The 19,624-nt window shown below is 43.7% G+C and overlaps 1 protein-coding gene across 4 annotated transcripts in view; it reads right to left on the reverse strand.

Moving 5' to 3' along the window:
• The window catches only part of AFF2 (ALF transcription elongation factor 2), a 523,475-nt gene that overhangs the window by 18,553 nt on the left and 485,298 nt on the right, over positions 1-19,624 (reverse strand). For all 4 annotated transcript variants that reach the window (XM_081563763.1, XM_081563762.1, XM_081563761.1 and 1 more), the window contains 7 exons: positions 17,018-18,025; positions 15,462-15,583; positions 10,929-11,151; positions 6,324-6,589; positions 5,684-5,747; positions 2,667-2,803; positions 922-993 (listed from right to left, as the gene is read on the reverse strand). In XM_081563763.1, the coding sequence (XP_081419889.1) occupies positions 922-993; positions 2,667-2,803; positions 5,684-5,747; positions 6,324-6,589; positions 10,929-11,151; positions 15,462-15,583; positions 17,018-18,025 (1,892 nt within the window). The remainder of the gene's footprint in view (positions 1-921; positions 994-2,666; positions 2,804-5,683; positions 5,748-6,323; positions 6,590-10,928; positions 11,152-15,461; positions 15,584-17,017; positions 18,026-19,624) is intronic.

The following is a 19,624-nucleotide window of genomic DNA, read 5'->3' on the forward strand; positions in this document are numbered from 1 at the left end:
TGAGTTTGAACAAGCTCCGGGAGTTGGTGTTGGACAAGGAAGCCTGGCATGCTGCAGTCCATGGGGTCGCCAAGAGTTGGACATAACTGAGGTACTGAACTGAACTGAACTGTCACATTGCTGTACACTAGAAATTAACACACCAGTGTACATCAATTATATTTTAACATTTAAAATATAATTATATTTTAACATTTAAAAAAAAGAGAGTTCACAAAAGATGGAAAAAGGAGGTAGAAGGTCAAAGTCAGGGAGATATTTTAAGATACATTGCTGACTTTGATGCATGATACAGGGTGCTCGGGGCTGGTGCACTGGGATGACCTAGAGGGATGGGATGGGGAGGGAGGTGGGAGGGGGGTTCTGGAAGGGGAACACATGTACATCCATGGTGGATTCATGTCAATGTATGGCAAAACAAATACAATATTGTAAAGTTAAAAAATAGATAAATAAACTAATTAAAAAAAAGAAGAAATGTTAAAAGAAAAGGAAAAAAAGATACATTGCTGACTTCTTGATGGAGGAAGAGGCCCTTAGCAGACCTAAGAGGCAGACCGTCTCTAGAAGCTGGAAAAGGTGGAAGTGGGTTCTCCCTGGAGCTCTGGGAGGAAAGCAGCCATGTTGATGCCCTGATTTTAGCCTAGTGAAACACACTTCAGACTTCTGACCTTTAGAACTGCAAGAAAATAAATTTATGTGGCTTCATTTTTTTAAAAAGAAGGGATAAGCATTAAAATTCCATCTTGATAAGAGTATCAATGTGGAGAGTAAATGTTTAGTCAGCAACTGAAGAAATCCATTAGTTAATTTTTCAGAGTTTAGTGGAAAAAATAAATAATGACTCAAGCAGCTTAAGTTGAGTTTTCAAATCTTTTTGCGACACTTCAGCTATTTCCTGGTCACCTCCATGAGACTTACCATAGTACGGCCAGCTTTTTGTCCCCATCTGAAGCCAGGGGGCTTGCAAAATTCTTCAGCCTCATGGCATACCTTTGGAGAGAAAGGACAAGCTCAAATGGAAGCTGTCTGACCCTTCAGAAAACCCCAACACCATTGGTATTATCATCATTCGAATGAGCTAGGCCCACATTGGCTCTGGCAGGAGGACTGAGAAGGCCATGTGGGCAAAAGCGTGCTTTCTTGAAAACATGCACAAAATGATGACCACAAATGTGTCACAATAGCACTGGTGTGACCGATGGGAGCTTGCTCTGGAGAAGCCCGTTATATTTAGAACCCATGCTCTAGAACAGTGCTGTGGAATTACTGTGGGTTTCACCTGTGTATAAATGCTGGAAAAATACTGTTTCTAAGAATACTCTCAGGTGAAGCTTTTCTCCTTGTTTATTCATTAAAGTTTCCCCTCCATTTTGATTCCTCATTTTTTGCTAGGATTTTCATCTTGTACATCTTTGTAAATTGTAGGCATCCCTGTATAGACACTGAGAAATCAATTTCCCCCTAAAAGCTACAAATGACGGTGGCAGCTTTCACATAAAGTAAGTCTGAGAGATACTTTATATGCTTGTCAGAGCAGTGAAAACCAAAGATGGCTGCCTAGCCTGGCAGAGCAAGGCTGGAACTTTCCTCATCTTTTCCCTACTTTGGTGGCTTTAGCTAAATCTTATGAGTCTATGTAATCATAGTTTTTTTCCTTATTCTTCTTTATAATGGTTCCCATTCTTTTGATCTTTACAAGTGCTTTCCTCAGAAAATATGCATGCTTCAGTCTGATGCCTGTCTGAAGGTTTTGGTACAAGTGTCCTCAGATTTGTAACGGTTTATTGCAGATGCAAGAACACAATAAAAAGAAGGCCTGGCATTATCAGTTAATCGAGCCAGAGGTGCCTGGGATATAAGGGCCTATCAGGTGAAGAACTGCTTGCTCAGTCAAAAACCATGATGTCGTCCATCCAGCACATGGGGGTGAGTGCTTATCCACTATTCAGAGGTGGATGAAATTCTTTTCACAAATACCTGCAGATTACAGGAAGGCACTCAAATGCATATCATTTATTCTCTTTTCCCTTCTTACAGGAATTGTTTGATTACCCACAAACTCCACTGCACCAAGACCAACAGTCCAGAAAATTTCATTCAAAATACAAATGAAACCAATAATCTGTGCTGTTAATACACCCTTCCCTAGTGTCAGCCTCTTCTAGGCTCCCCGGCTAACACCTTGACTGTCCCTCAAATTCTAGATGCCTGGAAAGTCTACTCCACCCCTGATGTTGGAACAGTACCCCTCTCTTTTTAAAAACAGAGGCAGAAATTCTTAGAAAACATGATTTATAACAGAAACTCCAACAGGATTGCTTTCTGTGAATTATGAAACTGTGTTTTGAAAAGACAAGGGCCCGCTCAACACCATGAAATGATGATTCTTTATTTCCACCCACTACCTTTCCATTTTATGAATATCACAAATTATAACACTCACATTAGAACCTCTGAAGGGGATAACTGATAAAAAGCAGTGTCGATCAGTTATAAGTTTTCCGTGACATGAATCGAATGGCAAGAACTAATTATGATGACTTCTGAGAAGAAGGTGTCTTGGATGAATCATTACTAGGTAGAAAAGATATTTTTCAAACACACAGTAGCTTCTAATTATGAGTGGAGAGAGCTTAGGAAGAAGGCAGCAGAAAAGCACGAACCTGAGGAGTTCCACAGTCTCAGCGTACATGGTGTATGGAGACTTGGCTTCCAGAGCGTCTCTCTCCATTGCGTTGCCACATTCAGTGAAGGACAGGGCTGCGTCTGCGTAATTCACGGCTTTGCCAAATTTATCGAACTGGAACAGGAAGAAGACTCATCAACATGACAGTTCCTCTTCTTTCCTTCATTGAAAGCAGTGGTGCTCAACCCTGGGCAACTTCACACCCCTCCCCCAGAGAACATTTGGCAATGTCTGGAAACCTCTTTGGTTGTCCCCACTAGCGATGGGGGGCATCTAGTGGACAGAGGCTGGAGATGCTACTAAACATCTGCAATGCCTAGGACAGCTCCCACTATGGAGAAGTGCCTGGCCCAATAGTGCCAAGGTTGAGATATGGTGGGGGCAATTAGGAATTTGTCTTGACAAGGATGTAACTTATTTCAGGTTCTATTGTCATGACATGGAGGCTGGGTGAGAAGAGAAAACTGTAGCCAAGGTACCATGTCTTTGTGGTATTCCTATTTTTGTTATCTTTTTGGTGGAGCAGAATTCAAATCACTGCCTCGACTAGTTTCTATTGACCACATTTACTAGTCTGGTCATCATAATGTCCTTAGAACGGGGATCTCCAACCTCCAGGATCTAATGTCTGATGATCTGAGGTGGAGCTGATGTAATAGTAATAGACATAAAGTGTACAATCAATGCAATGTGTTTGAAACATCCTGAAACCATCCCCCCCATTCCAGTCCATGGAAAAATTATCTTCCAGGAAACCAGTCCCTGGTGCCAAAAAAGTTGTGGATCACTGGTCTAGACAGAGTTTGCAGTGAAACTCCACTTTTTACAAGCTTCCTGGACAAGTAACGCATCTAGTCTTTGCTTGGAACTCTAGCATAGCATGTCAACCCCACCCCCAGGAGAAGAGTAACAAATGGATGCTATTGTCATGAAAAATGGGAAACTGCAGTGTGACTGGTGACAATAATCACATCACATTCATTGTAAATGATGGTCTGAAATAGTGTGTCAAAAGCTCCCAAATATAGCACTACTAAATATTTTAGTTTAGTAAAATTTTATTGCAAAAGGTTTTAGCCCTGATAATGGTCACGATTAAACTGACTTAGACATACTGATTTCTTTTTTATGTGTAATGAATATTATATATGACACTTTTACAGTGAGTATTATATAACAGTATTTAACATTTTCAATTTTTGATAGCTGGATGGAAGAACTTCACTAATATGGAATTTTATGTGAAAGAACCAATAGAATGCAGATTGAGCTATTTTAATTTTCTTGTATACCTTTTATCAAAATATTTTCTATGCAACTGTGAAGGTTACAATTCTCAAAACAGCAGAGTAGCTGTCCCTAGCAAAGGATTAAGTACAACTATAAAATGATGAGTTACAAGTCTTGCAGAATCTCTTGCTGTAAATGACTCTCTTTACAATAAATGTTCTTCCCCTTTTATGTACTGCAGGAATTTGGTGCTTTCCTTTCTGTAAGCTGTTGTGGAAAAACATCAGTTTCAGCCCAATTCAAACTGATTTTATGAAAACCTTTGTGTATATATGCAAATTATCTCCTTCTTCTCTTGCCTTACAAGATTACTTCCTCAGGTCATCCAACTCTGATTGGCTCTCCCCTGTGGAAATTGAGGAAATCTACAGGAAATCTGGAAATCAGGAAGTTTACATCTTGATTTTTGAAACTGACTTTTCATTCACAAACCCATAGCTGGAAGGATCCTTAAAAACCACCTAGTCCAAATCTCTCTTTTTCCAAAAGGAAGAACTGAAGTCCACAGAGAGGACTACATGGGCTATAGTGCCAGTGAGTGGCTGAGTCACACCCTCTTCTGGGCCTCAGTTTCCTTATTTATAAACTGAGGGGCTTGAACTCTGAAGAAGTATCAAACTCTGGTATAGATGTAAGCCTGGCAAAGACATCTTCCTCTAAATGAGTATTTCTCAACCTTCCCCCTCCCCCCACCATTATCATTCCCTCCACCCTCCCCTACAATTCAGTTTTTTTCAGACTTTTTTTTTCACACATCCCATTGACATTTTAATACTAAAGATATACCAATTATCTCCTTATGTACTGTGGCCCTTGAGAGAGCAGTGGATGGTGGCCACTCACAAGTGATGGTGCAGAGACCATTGTGGTCCTTCATTATAAACCTCCCAGAGGTAAGCAACATGGGGCAGCTAAGTCTTGGCTGGACACAATGCAATGATGGAGGATATGATTTTTTTTAACCCAATGGAGTTGAACTGACATCTCAAATTATGCTGGGCTTTAGTCAAAGGTGGGGATTCTGAATTCAGGGTCTTCTCTAGGGCAGTGGTTCTCAAAGTTGGCTGCACTTGGGAATCACCTGGGAGTTTTGACACCCACATCTGGTCCCAGTCTCAGAAATTCTGATTCCATTTCTCTGGGGTGTGGCCTGAGCTTGGGGGTTATTTTGAAGCTCCCCAAGTGACTGTAACACACACGATTGAGACCCTCTGTTAGGTAGCTCAGTCAATCAAATAGCTCTCTGTGCCGGGTCTCTCCTGGTCTAGGTACCCACCACCCTTAGAGGCAGTGGGGCCAAGTGTCCTGGGAAATCCAGAAACCAGAACATACTTTCTCTGTGCAGGGCCCTAGGTTATCTAATGCAGCAAGCAGTCAAGTTTTTTCTATAGACCTGAGTTTCCCACAGCCAATGTTTGAGGCACTTAACCAGCCCTCAGCAACTCTCTCCCTGCCTACACCAGTTTGGAGTTCATCAGAAACCGTGGGAGCACCCACCTTCTCCAGGGCAGTTTCAAAAGTGTTTTCAAATTCAATTGAAAGGTAGCATAAGCCTCAGCACCTCTGAAGTTGGAACAAGGGGAAGAAGAGTGGGAAAACCAAGAATGGCAGGGCAACACGGCACCAAGAACTTGGGGACTTGCAGTGCTAAGGAATTAACCAGCTCCAATCTCCCTATGTCAGAGCAGCAATAAGGAAACCTACCAGTGCATCAGCTTTGTGCTTCAGCTTCTTAGCCTCTTGCATGTAATAATCAGCATTGTGAACCCTAAACAAACGAAATGAGCTCATTCAGAAAGCAATGTTTCATCTTTTAATTAAAAGACTGAATGGTCATACTTTGGGGGGCTATAAATCCATTCCTATACAACACCTTGAATAGGGCTGATGGATGCTTGTCATGCATATAATAACCAAGCTTGAAATAATCCAGTGAAAGAGATTGGTTTCTAATGGCCCACTAGGATAAATACCCACATCCTCCAACCCCAACCACTCAAGTTGCCCAAACAGATCCAACAGAACCTAGCTGTAATTCTCTTTGTTGGCACACAGTTCTACCTGAGGACATGGGTAAGCAAGGAGGACCAAGCAACCTAGGATTCAGCACCTGCCTTTGGAAACAGTAACAGAGCTCCATGTTTAAAATCAGCCAATGACATTTCTAGGTGGGGATAAAAATGTATGTGAGGAGGAGGAATATACTTTTAAGGCTATAGGAGCTGCATAGCTGCGGCTAAGGTCTTATTTCAGGTGACATATGCATGGTGCTCGAAAAGCTATACCGCCCCCACCCCCATTCGCTGCTCCCCAACTGGGTCCAGAGAATTTAGGGACAACATACGAGTCATCAAAAGTGAGCTTGGGTCTCCAGACATTGGTGGTGCTGGTGGACGGAAGGGGCAGGGCTGCCCACAATGCCATCTCCAGTTGACTGCTATTCATGAGGCCAGTAGTGACGGCGGAGGTGATGGTGGAAATGGTAGTGGTAATGGTTGTGGTAGTGGCCGTGGCAGTGGCTGTGGCAGTGACCGTGGCAGTGGCTGTGGCAGTGGCAATGGCAGGGGCTGCGACAATGGCAGGGGCTGCCTTTTTTGGAGTGTCTCTCTCCTGGGAAAAAGGAGGACAAAGAGTTTCCATTAGGTTCAGATTTTTAGAGCATCTTTTCATAAATGCTTTGCATGTCAAACACCCTAGGAAACAAGGCGAGAGAAAAGAAAACAATGCACATGGCTTGAGGATACACAGGTGATCCTGGTATATGTCATGAACTCTGGCAGTCACCAGCTTTTGTTCTATGATGACAACAAACACCAAGCCAGTCACATGCTGTGACCATATAGCTCCATCATCCCAGTAAGAAAGCCACTGGCAAAGGTCTAGATCCAGTAGGGGATATGGGGGGGGGGGAAGGGAACGAATAGGAAAGGGAGGGAAGGATAGAGAGAGGGAGAAGGGGAGAGAAAGATAATCCCTCTGACATGCATATTTTTGATAAGGAAGCCAGCCCAGAAATTTCCTCTTGTTACTCTGCAAAATGCCAGATCTAGTGCAGCAAAATGCCAGCAAACCAGTCATCCCTGGGCCATGAACAAATAAACCAGGGTTCTTCCCACCATGCCTTCCATCTGAGCTGCTCTGCTTTAATCATATTTAGATATTGAAGTTCTGTAAATTATTTCAAAACATGATCATGCTCCTGAAACTCTTTTTGAAAACCACTGCTCGATTTCATCTCATATTTCTCCCTCTCCATCACCCTCACCCAATCCATTACAAAGTCCTATTCACTTCCTCTCTCCAGTGACTCTTACATCTGTCCCTTCCTCCTCTGACACCTCAAAGGGCAGGCTCTCGTGGCTTCAGACCTGGCTTCACCCTTCCCAGCTCCCTTCCACAAGCCTGTCACAACACTAAACTCATGGTGATTTTTCCACTGTCCTGATTTGGCTCCCTTGAAGCCTTAGGGTTGAAAAAGCCTCCTCCTTGTTACTTTCCTTCACTTTGCTATAATGCATTGTATTTTTCATTTTTAAAATAGAGGTAAAATACACATAATATCCAATCTACCATCTCAACCATTTTAAAATATCCAGTTCAGTGGTGTTAAGCACATTTACATTGTCCTCCAACCAATCTCCAGGACTCTGAAGTTGCAAAGCTGTAACTTTGTGCCCATTAGACCATAACTCTCCATCCTCATCCTCCCAGCCCCTGGAAATCACCCTTTTAATTTCTGTCTTTGAAAATCTGACTCCTTGAGTTACCACATGCAAGTGGTACACTCTTTGTGACTGGCTGATTTCATCTAGCATGACCTCCTCAAGGTTCAAGGTTGTAGCACCTGGCAGAATTTCCTTCCTTTTTAAGACTGGATAAGATTCCACTGTGAATTTAGACTGTACTCTGTTTAACCACTTCCCTTCATTTCTAAACCCTCCTTATCTCTCTTAATACTCTCACCTCAACCCAGATCAACAAATGCATTCTCAGGAAAATTGCCTCTGTCTATGGCCGGAAGTGCTTTAAACCTTTCTTGTCCCTTTAGAGATGGGTCCTTTTGGAGAAGGAAATGCCAACCCACTCCAGTATTCTTGCCTGGGAAATCCCATGGACACAGGCTCCTGGTGGGCTACAGTCCCTGAGGTCACAAAGAGTCGGACACCACAGTACAGACACGGAGATGGGAGAGGTGTGTCTCAAGCCTCCCGTAAGATACCAATCAGCAGCTATTTCGTATCCAAGTTCATCGAGCATGTCTCATTGTTCACCTTAGAGTGGGAGCCCTTTCAGCGCTGGAGCCATCTCTGATTTATGACACCCCTACCCCACCCTGTCCAATCACCCCACAGCCCAGTGTGCTCAGTGATTTGCTAACTGCAGGCCTACCTGCCTTAATCAAAAGGGTCACTTTTTAGCTAAAAGTCAAATGTGAACATTTCTTATATCCATGAAAGTCTCATCTTTTCCACTTCATCCCAGATCTCCAAATTATCAAACATTCTCACCATGATGATCTCATTATGATAACTGTGCTGAGAGACTGCACATTTAAAAGTGGTTATGATGGATATGGAGAAAATTGTTTCAAGTCCATCACGGATTTTATTCAACCCAAACACATAAAAACTCAGAGCTTTCTGAACTCCTAAGCCAGCTCCACACTTCTCTTGCCAATTCCCGATGGCCAAGACCAAACAGCAGGCCAGCCCCAAAGAGAGAGCCACGTGTTTCTATGGCCAAGATAGGTGACAAGTATCCTGAAACACCACGTCCACCACACATATGGCACTGATATCAGTCCTGGCATATCTGATGGAAATAACTGCGTTCAGCCACAATCATCTAAGTCATATAAATATGTCCTCTGTTGACCCTCACCCATCCACTGAGTCAATAAACAGGACTTCATGGTTACATGGAACAGAGAAGACTCTAAGAATGCAAAATGGAAAACACTTTTGGAACTGTAAGAAGCTGTATAGATCATCTAGTCAAATCTATTCATTTCATGGATTCAGAGAGGTGTCGTAATTTGCCCAAGGTCACAGTACAGATTTGTTGCAGTGTTAGCACCATGTTTCAAGCAAGTCTTAATTTCCACAGTCTCTCAGATTGCAGTCCATGGCCAAAGAAGAGGCAAGGAGTACTCAGTTGTATCATGGGGAATTCTAGTGATTTCCTTAAGAAAATGATCCATTTCTAGGTTTTCTCGGTGCAAATGTAATCATATTTATCAGATTTTTCCAGTAGTTTTGATAGCTTTTGGAAATGCCTTTGCAGATCCTCGTATTACCATTGTCATAAGAACATCCATATTAAGCACCTGATTATTTGTGACCATGTACTAGGTGCTACATGAAGAGAATTGCCTAGATAGGTAGGGTATGTGTCCTCCAAAAGCTTGCAGTAGAAAAAGCCTCAGTTGAAGTTTATCACATTAATTATATTCAGTATGAAAAATAGGACTGATTTTTAAATTATTGCTTAGAATAGATGGCTTCATTCCTAAAACTGTAACTCAGCATCTTTAAATGTGAATGCAAATATAATCTGGGCACACATACATACAAATTTCGTTTGGAAAATGACAACTTTATAATAGAGCCATTTTTTTATATCACGAATAATATTTACCTAGGTATGTATGTCATCTAGTTATCTCTGATGATGGAGGACCATAAATTGTGGTCCTTAAAGCTCAGGGGCCTCATGGCTTTTCATGAAGTGTTAAATGGGTGCTTTTGGTTAAGGGGCTACCGGATTGGTGCTAGACATTTGAAAACTCATTGATTTTCACTCGTTTGCTTTTTATATTACATTTAAAGGATCTTGGACTGCAAGGAGATCCAACAAGTCCATCCTAAAGGAAATCAGTCCTGAATGTTCACTGGAAGGACTGATGTTGAAGCTGAAACTCCAATACTTTGGCCACCTGATGCAAAGAACTGACTCGTTTGAAAAGACCCTGATGCTAGGAAAGATTGAAGGCGAGAGAAGAAGGGGACAACAGAGGATGAGATGATTGGATGGCATCACCGACTCAATGGACGTGAGTCTGAGTAAACTCCAGGAGTTGGTGATGGACAGGGAGGTCTGGTGTGCTGCAGTCCATGGGGTCGCAAAGAGTCAGACAAGACTGAGTGACTGAACTGAACTAAAGGATCAGGTGCATATGTATTTGCATATACATGCATCTACATGAAAAGGCAGATAGATTTGCCATTAATATTCACTAGTGACACTATCACTCATGGTTTCCATGGTTCATGTACCTATACCTGGGGCAGATAAAAAGACCCTGTGTATGGATGTGAAAAGTGATACAAATTCTCAATCAATTATGCTAATCAGGCAGCAGTGCAGAAAAAAAAAGGACAGGATAATCCTTTAGTCGGGCTTAGGGAACCACAATTGTGTGATTTTAGCCAAAGATTCACCTTTTAAACTCCATCATTTTGAGTCATTATTTTAAAACACAATTCATATCAGCCAAGGTGGATGTGAAAAAGACGTTAACTTGGAGTTCCAGCACCAGCCCCCTCACCTTGAGCAATTCCATCCATTTGTTCTTTCACTTTCACTAAAGATTCTGTGCCTCCCATGTGCTGTGGTCAGTATTGTGGAAGTGTCCCCCACCCCCAAGATCTGAAGGGATTGGACCAAAGGATGTCTGAGGCCCTGAATCTCTGCATAATCATCTGTCTGGAGAAGTAAGACTGGAATGAAGAATTCATTTGAAGTTAAAAGGATCAAGATTGGAACTAATGGAGAGTTGGAACTAATGGAACTAATGTGTATTTGTGTACACACACACTTATATTAATATTTTCTCTCTGCCCCTTCCTCCCACCCCCCTGCAACATCTCCATGAGGTCAAGTTGACTTAGATAAGCTGGGTCAACTTGTTTCTACCTGACAATGAGAAGATGCCTTCTATGATGCTTACGTTTACAGATATCCCCTTGAAAGTAGCACAGAATTTGCCTTCATTCCTCTCAGGTCTGGTTGAGGTGGTCTGTCCAGTCATAGGGATGGTTTTGTCTCGACTGAAGGGACCATTATTGCCGCTGATGTTCCTGTGGCGTGGAGGGTCCTCTGGCAGTGGGGAAAGTGGAGGAGGAAATAACTTTTCTTCTTTTCTTCTATTTGCTCTCCTGGATGAATTATTTCTGTGTAAACAAAAAGTACAGGGTGTCAGAAAACTCTGTCTCTCTTTATTCTGATCTTCTGCGTGATGCTGCTACATTTAGCTAAAGTAGTATGTTGGTCAATGTTCCTTTACCTGTGGTGAAGAGTATATAGAAAATGCATAGACACATAGATGTCTATAGAGAGGTGGCCCTCCCCAGAGATTGAGCCATAGATAAATGCAATCTAAGAATAAACACGGGTCTTTGAAACAGAACTCCATGATAAATGGAAATGTCTAATGGAGTGTTGCCCCAGTGTGATATTTGCAACCTTTCAAGATTGCTGTTAATTAGATTTTTACGGAAAATCCAATGCAGACTTTAATCCCATCATTTTTTAGGATGGTTCCTACTTATTCTGCCCTAGGACTTAACTGCACAGTCACACAAAAAAATGGTACAATAAACTAGTGGAGGGATATTTTCTTAAGAAATACAGTACTTAGACATCACCCAGAAATAAACAATGCCCAAAATGCTTCTGGGACAAACTGAAAATTGTATATTCCAACTGTTCTACTGGAGGCATAATAAGCCCCTGACCTTAAGTTATTATACTAAAGTACTGATGTACTCTGCTTTACAAAACTCCATTTGAAAATATTTTGTCATTTTGCCACAAAACGTATGTGGTCCTAGAAGTGCTCCCATGCTTTCAAACTGATTTATCTGCCCATTAAATGGGCATCATCAAATAAACTGAGACTTCAAATAAAACAGAACTAAAACCTTATGCTAGCTGCTTAACATGGTAATTGGGCCATGGATTTTTATTTTAGTTAGTGTCTTTGACTAATCAATGAAGATTACTTGAATTTTAATCTTTTCCTAGACAACTAATATTGCACTGTGCAGCCATTTACTTTTCATGATTATTGACTACAATTTTCAATAGCAAATTAAGTCAACAAGAATTTATGTTTTCCTCTTGGTCAATTTCAGTCAGTGTCTAGAAATATAGATTTACAATATCACAAAGCAACAAGTCAAAGATGAACAAGCACTCAAGTGTTTTGATTTCCTGAAATGCAATCCCCTCATTCCACTTCCGCTGTGTTGCCCAAATTTGCCATCTTCTCTGTCTTCTGTTTCATAAACACAGTCCTATGTTAATTTCTGTCAGGCAGCCAGATTTTTAGAAAATTCACTGTTTCTGTCATTACTTTAATGGATTAAAATTAATTACAAAGTATTTCTCAGTGAATTTTTAAAATTGCTTTGACATGGAGAACCATTTTAACATAATGGTGAAGCCTGATGAAAATAATAGTGAAAATACAGGTTAGGATGCTTGTCCACGAAGATGCTCCAGCAACATCAGACCACACTGAGGCTAATCGTTACGGAGGAATTGCACTTTGGAGAATTTACATGGAAAGGAGTCAAGTACTGCTGTGGCATCTATGGGAGTGACTGGTTCCTTACCTCTGACCACTTGACCACTCCTGGCCTACCTGAGCTGCTGGTGAAGGGGATGGGGGCTGCAAGGGGAAGAGCTGTTCCCTAGAGGCAGTCAACCTGCCACTGGCCACAGTCATTGGGCTAGGCCTTTCCATCTGCCATTGTACATGGTACATCATACACAGTACAGTACATTTGGTGCAGTGGCCACTGTCATCTGGGCCCCTTTCCTTCTGTATGATAGTGACCTGGAACCATGGGGCCTTTAATGACTTCCTGGGTGAAAGATACCCAGAGGGTATTTTCTAGGGACTACTCTGTCACCATTATGACTTCTTACTATAAGGGCATCTTTTGTATAGGCCAGAAGAGGACAGAAGGAAAAAAGTCTCCCCTTTCATGCCTCAGAGGCCCTTATGATGGTTCAAACTCCAAAGAAGGAAAAGGGAATGCATCAGGGCCCTTCTAGTGGATGATGGGAAACTCCAGTTGTCAGGCTGGTGTGGCATCCTTCACTAGGTTTAAAATGCTCATTGAGAAAAGTGAATGTTGTGTCATGGAAATTCCCAAGGACTTAATCTGAAAGGTCAACAAAGCACCAAGGAGCAGACAAAACTCGAGGAGAAGGCTCCAAGGAGAAGAGCTCCAAGAGGCCTGTTCTGGTTTCCTTTTCCCTCAACTCTTGAAATTTTCCCACATAAGAACCCAATTCAGGTCCTTCCTGAATGGTAAAGGCTACTGGGTAAACATTGCTCTCCTAACTACTACAAAGGCAGAAAGATCATAAGGACCATGAGGTGAAACATCATTTTATGAGAACAAATTTGATTTATTTAGACATTTGCTTAATACTCAATCATCTCTCTTCTATGAAATGGGGAACATGAGGGATTACTGGGTCATCGAAGGAGGCTTGCGATGGGGACTGACGGTGTGGCAATATCCCACAGCCCTCTAGCTCTTCCTTGTGCCTTTCGGTGGCCTGGCCCAAAGAGATGAGAGCCTGGGAACTGAGGAGGTACCACCATGTCTGTCCTGTGCTGTGCTTAGTCGCTCAATTCTGTCTAACTCTTTGACACCCCAATGGGCTATAGCCTGCCTGGCTCCTCCATCCATGGGGATTCTCCAGGCAAGAACACTAGAGTGTGTTGCCATGCCCTCCACCAGGGGATCTTCCTGACCAGGGACTGAACCCAGGTCTCCCTCATTGCTGGTGGATTCTTTACAACTGAGCCACCAGGGAGGCCCAAGAATACTGGAGTGGGTAGCCTATCCCTTCTCCAGGAGGTCTTCCCAACCCAGGAATCGAACGAATAGGGGTCTCCTGCATTGCAGGTGGATTCTATACTGTCTGAGCCACCAGGGAAGCCCACCACCATGCCTAGAAGCAGGGAAATAGGCTTCTATCCTAATGGTTAAATACCATCCTTCCAGGGCCCTCCTACTTTCCAAGGAGGAAGGACTAAAATGGCATCCCTGTAGTGGTGGTACCTCCTCAAGAAGGGGGCTGACTTGCTCTACTAGAAGAGTGTCTAGTTCTGAGAACTCCAAGTATCTGAAGGGATATTTCATATCAAATTATACCGGGGAATACAAACGTGTGTCACAAAGAGCTATGGGTCCTCAGGGAGACAGCAGCCCGGGACCAAATCTGGGCTGGCAGGTCCTGGCAGTCCATGACCAAATCTCCTTAATATATCCAGCAGATCTAGTGGTCATTGATCTTTTCTTACCTTTCATCTCTGAACAACAAGGACCCAAACAAATGTAAACTGATAACTTATTTCTGACATCTTATCTGTGGCAGACTGATACTCTGTCACTGATGTTAAACAGTAATCTGTGAAATCCATTGTTAGCAGCAGTTAGCCAGATTGCCTTTCCACTCTGGGCTGCTAATAAGTTCCAAAACTGGTCGTTGATGGAAGTTACCTCTAATGCTGAATGAATTTATGGCAATAATTATCCAAACAGAATAGTTTCAGGAGCTGACATATTTGTTAGGGAGGGCTTCCCTGGTGGCTCAGACAATAAAGAATCCGCCTGCAATGCGGGAGACCTGGGTTCAATTCCTGGGTTGGGAAGATCCCCTGGAGAAGGGAATAGCTACCCACTAGATTGTTAGGGAAGTGATATGTGAAAGACAGAAGAACTCTGTCAACATGCTTGGTAGGGAAGGCTGGGGTCCTATAAGAGAGCAGGGGACAAAGAGGCCTCTTGCCTGACTCTGGCACCTTCTGCAAAGAGATAGACAGGAGAAGAGCTGCCAGCAGATCAGCATTAATTTGTCCACCCCGAGCTGGCTTTTCCCAGCACAGAACTGCCTGGGGTTGGGGGGCACTGCTAGACAGCTCATGTCCCTGGCCGCCCCAGACATGTCATCCCCTTAGCCTCTGAGGAGTTCAGGATGAAGCTGCTGGCCCTCAAGCTTCATATCAGCATTATGATTTGACAGCAAAGAGGAAGCCTCTGCTGTGTCATTCTGTTGAGGCCAAGGGAGATGGTTTCATCCCTATCAGAACTGGAAGTTGCCCAGAGGGAGGTGATTTGGCTCAAGGGGCAGGTGTCCTTTAAATTGTTTTACTCCCTTTTACCCTTCACTCAGTGCTAAAAGTCCACTTTGGCCGATTTTGGCCATCCGTCTGAGTTGGAGTAAAGAAATGTTGCTAAAAAGCTCAAGCGGTCACCTAAACCTGGCAGCCTGAAGGCCACCCTTTATCACACCCGTGTTAGGCTGGTGGCCAGAGACAGCTGTCAGGACACAACTGAATGACTCCTGTTTCTTACCTAACATTCTTTTGGGATAGGACTCCCTACCCTCAAGGGTTCATTTGAGATTTCTTAGGAGTCCAAACCAGCAAAGTATCACAGAATCAGGGCAAACTCACTCTTTAGTGCTGGGAGGCTTCTGGGGGGGAGCTGGCGAGATGCAAGGTGGCAGCAGGCAGCTGGTGGCTGCCTCCTCCAGGCGCTGCTTCTTCTCAGAGATTTTCTCTGCAACTTCTGTCGGCTTTAACAGGAATAAAAGAATACACAGAGTTTGAAGTCCATGGCACGGGCAGACATTTAAAAACAATGAGTAAGGGAGACAATGTGCTTCTATTTTAGGTCCTAGATTAGGTAGGGACCTTAAAAGTACACCTTTGATCAGACAGAAAACTGATCCGTCTTGCCTCGCCTACTCCAACCAAGAAGCTGGCATCAGAGAGGGAGAAGCTGTGATGTCAGCCTTTGATTGGGTGGCACACAGATCTCATACCAGAAGTGAAGAGAATCTACCATTTTCAGACACTTCTCCCAGCAACAATGCCCCCACAAATGAGTAGTTTAGAAACTAACACTGCAATTCTAACATGGCATAAATCCTGCCCAAGCAACATGGGGGCTGAGGGTAACACACAAAGGTCACTTGTACAACCAACAGTATGCAAGGAAATTAACCATGTGCAAGGCACACCTTTGGACCTTCATGTGTTGGTTCTGAAGGTACACTTTTACTCCTAGTTGCACTGCTGTCATCACTAAGAGCAGGGAAACAGTGATAGGGCAAGGGCCCCAGATTTTGTTCCCTATTTTGGAATACTCTCGTTAGTTAAGGTGGCACCACAGCTCAGAGATAAAACCACCTGTGAATCTTTAAAGCTGAACGATGACTTAAATCATCATTGCGGGAGTCCCCAAGGCAGCTATTCAAAGTAATATTACTCAAGAATCACCATGAGATGATGTTATGCTAAAAATCTACTGTGACACCCAGAGATGCATGCAATGAAGCTACTGGACACAAACTCAGTTTCCCAGATAGATGTGCAATGGAAAAGGCCGTTCTGGGTTTCACCTTCTGATTACATTTATAGCCCAGGAATCCAACCCAAATGTCCTGCAGGAGAGATTTTCACGAGTCAAGCCAACCACACAAGTCAGGGGGCCAAGCAGGCTGGACAGAACGTGTGTCTAGTAGGAGCCAGGGTAATCAAAATGGAACTGGGTGGCAGGGATACTGATGTTTGTATGTAGAAATTAACAAGGCCTAGAGGATGCATTTTGACCTTATGAGTCCTGGGTGCCCTGCTGCTGCTGGGGCAGGAGACTATAGAATAGTGACCCATGAATCCGGGAAGCAGAAGCAGCTTAAGTAGCCGACCTGACAGACTGGCTGCCCGGAGAAGGAGACTTCATATTCTTTGTTGCTACACATCATAATCCCTCACGTGCCATACTGGATATTCTTGACATTGGTTATAAAACCATGATTATCCCTAACACTTCCTCCCTGGTCATGTCAAATACTGCATTCCCCAGGGAAAGTATTAATATCTGTGCTTTCACCAAAGACTGCAATCCACTGCCACCAGCCTGCTGGAAAAGGAGATTCAAGATCAAAGTAGCCCAGACAGCCACTGCTCCCAATCACGTGGCTGGCCAGAGCGGATGGATGGCTTACCTTGTGCTTACGCTTGCCTTTGGGGGCGGCTTTCTCTGCAGGTGCCGCAGCTGTCTGCCGCTTGGGCTTTGAGGCCATCTCCTTGAGGTCTACCTTGGCTGGCGCCGCCTGGAGTGAGTTCTGGCCAGGCACTCGAGACAATAGGCGACGGTCAATCTTCACCCAGAGATTTCTCAGATTCTCCTGATCTTGGACAGGAGATAGAACCTCGGTTTGTGTGACAGGGACCGGTGACAGAGTAGGCTCCTCACTTGGGACTGGTGGGTTGTTACCATTGCCACTGCTGAGAAAGCTGCTGAGGGTCAGGCTAGCCCTTCCGGCTTCCTTGGATTTGGTCATGTTGCCCCCTGGAGCCATGCATGGAGGCAGGACTTTGATCTGCAGAGGCTCTTCCTGATCTGTGTTGGAATCAGACGTAGACGAATCAGTCTCAATGAATTCCCGGGACTTTGGCACCATCTTGCCAGGCCCTCGGTACTTCTTCTTCTCTGCAGCCAAGGGGATGCTGGCCCTCGGTTCTTTCCTGGGAACTGGCTTCTGGGCCATGGCTTTGCTGCGGCCTCTCGGGGGGTCAGGAAGCTCCCCGCTTTCCTTTTCTTTGGGAGTGCTGCTGGTGATATTTGGTATGGGCCAGGTAAATTCCTCATCGCTGCTGTTCTTCTCGACCCTTTTGGGCTGTTTTTTCCCAACTGTCCTTTGAGATGCTGTCCCAAGAGTTGTGGACGACTTATGCTTCAGAGCCTTTGTTTCTGGAGTTTTCAGGGTGGGTCGTGGATGGGCTTTCTCCCTGATGATACCAAGGAGAGGCCTCTCTTGGGGTTCAGGCAGGACCTGGCTGGGGTTTGCCTTCACCTTGACCTGGACTTCCATCGGTTTAATGACTGGAGGTGGCACAGAAATCGTCTCCATGGGTGTTTCATTTTGGCCACAAATAAAAGACTTGTTTTGAGATGTCACTTTGTTAAGCCATTTGTCCAACTGCCACTTGTTGGTGGAGGGTGGCTCAGGCTGTGGAGTGAGAAATGGTGGCAAGCATGAATGTCACCTTTGGGAAGAAGTCAGGAGGACCCTCAGTGCACTGACTGTTGACTGGTAAAAGCTTTGGCTGTCAAGTGACCATTCACACATTTAGAAACATACATGAAATTCACATCTATCACATTCCCTAGACAGCCAAATACTTCACAAAGTGGCTCCACTATACTAAGTTCCACTCTTTTTCTGAAACTAGCCCCTACTCTGGCCAGCAAGGAAAGAATTTTTCACAGAGAGTTTTTGCAGAGAGCGGGTAGAGAGCTGGGGAGGAAAACTGGTTCCCAAAATCCTTTGGTGGGACTCATTACTCAACCTCTCACCAGGAGGCTAAGAGAATGATCGCTGGTCCTGAAAAGAAATGTAAGCGTTCCTCAAGTGTAACTCAAAACGAAAGTCTTTCTCTGAAAGAAAGTGTCAGGGCCTCCTATACGATGTTGTAATTTGCTGCAAAAAGAAGAGGCCTTTTGTATTTTTACTGAAGGATGAAAAGATTTGACTTCCAAAAAAAAACACTGCACTTTCCTCGGTGTATGGGCAATAATCAGTTTATGTGGACATGCCTGCAGACATTAGAGTCTGCTGTTAAGCCATGGAAATGATGCGTACAATTCAGGTGCTTGATTCTCAAGTTTGAATTCTGCCTTTTGAACTAAAAGAGCCATCATTTTTTAATTAGAACTGCTCTTTTTTTTTTTTTTTTTTGCAAGCCATCAGCCGAGGCTTATGGCACCAGCCAATAGAGGATGACAGAATTCAAAACGTTTTGAGTAGCCATGATTCCAACCTGCACAGAGCAGTGGCAGGTAAGGGGTGAGGCCACTGGAGCAGCTGCTACTGTTGGCAGCAGAGCTTGAGGTTAGGGGCCCCAGCTCTCGTAGCACACACCCTGGTTTCAGCCCTTCCTGTGAGATCTTGGGAAAGTTCTTTCTTACCCTCTCAGAACCTTATCCTTTCATCTATAAAATGGAATAATGATAGCCAGGACCCCATAGGGTTGTCATGAGCATGAAATGAGAAAATGCAAGTCACGAGCTTCTCATGGAGCCTGGCACATGATCCACATTCACAAAGCATGGGCTCTTACGAACAGCAGTAATGTCACTGTGGCATCTTCTTCTGTTATTCTTTTCTGACTATTGACAAACAGTGTGTCCAGAGCCATTGAGGGATCAGCTTGCTGTATAAGGTGCCAGCTCAGGAGAACTGAGAGGCTGGCAGTCAGAGAAGATGGAGGGGAAAGGCATGGCTTTGATCTCAAAATTATAATTTTGGTATTTTGTGGGGCTATGTTAAATGTTTTTATGAATTATCATTGAGCACATTTGAAAAATATTCTTTGAAATTAAAAAAAAAAAACCTGTGACCTTTCAACCATCACACTTCTTGGATCTTACTTGCCCAGTGACAATTCATCACTTCAACCTAGAGGAAGGGGTTATGTCCCCAGATCTAGAAGTGGGTCTTGACTTGCTTCATAGGTTCTCTCGAAAAGGAATTTTAGAGCTCAGTGATTACTATTCCAGTATAATAGTAATGGGGAAGCTCAGGTTCAGAGTAGCTGAGCGAGTCACA

The sequence above is a fragment of the Giraffa tippelskirchi genome, chromosome X (genome assembly GCF_054371585.1).
Source record: "Giraffa tippelskirchi isolate mGirTip1 chromosome X, T2T-mGirTip1v1.2.pri, whole genome shotgun sequence".
NCBI lineage: Eukaryota > Metazoa > Chordata > Mammalia > Artiodactyla > Giraffidae > Giraffa > Giraffa tippelskirchi.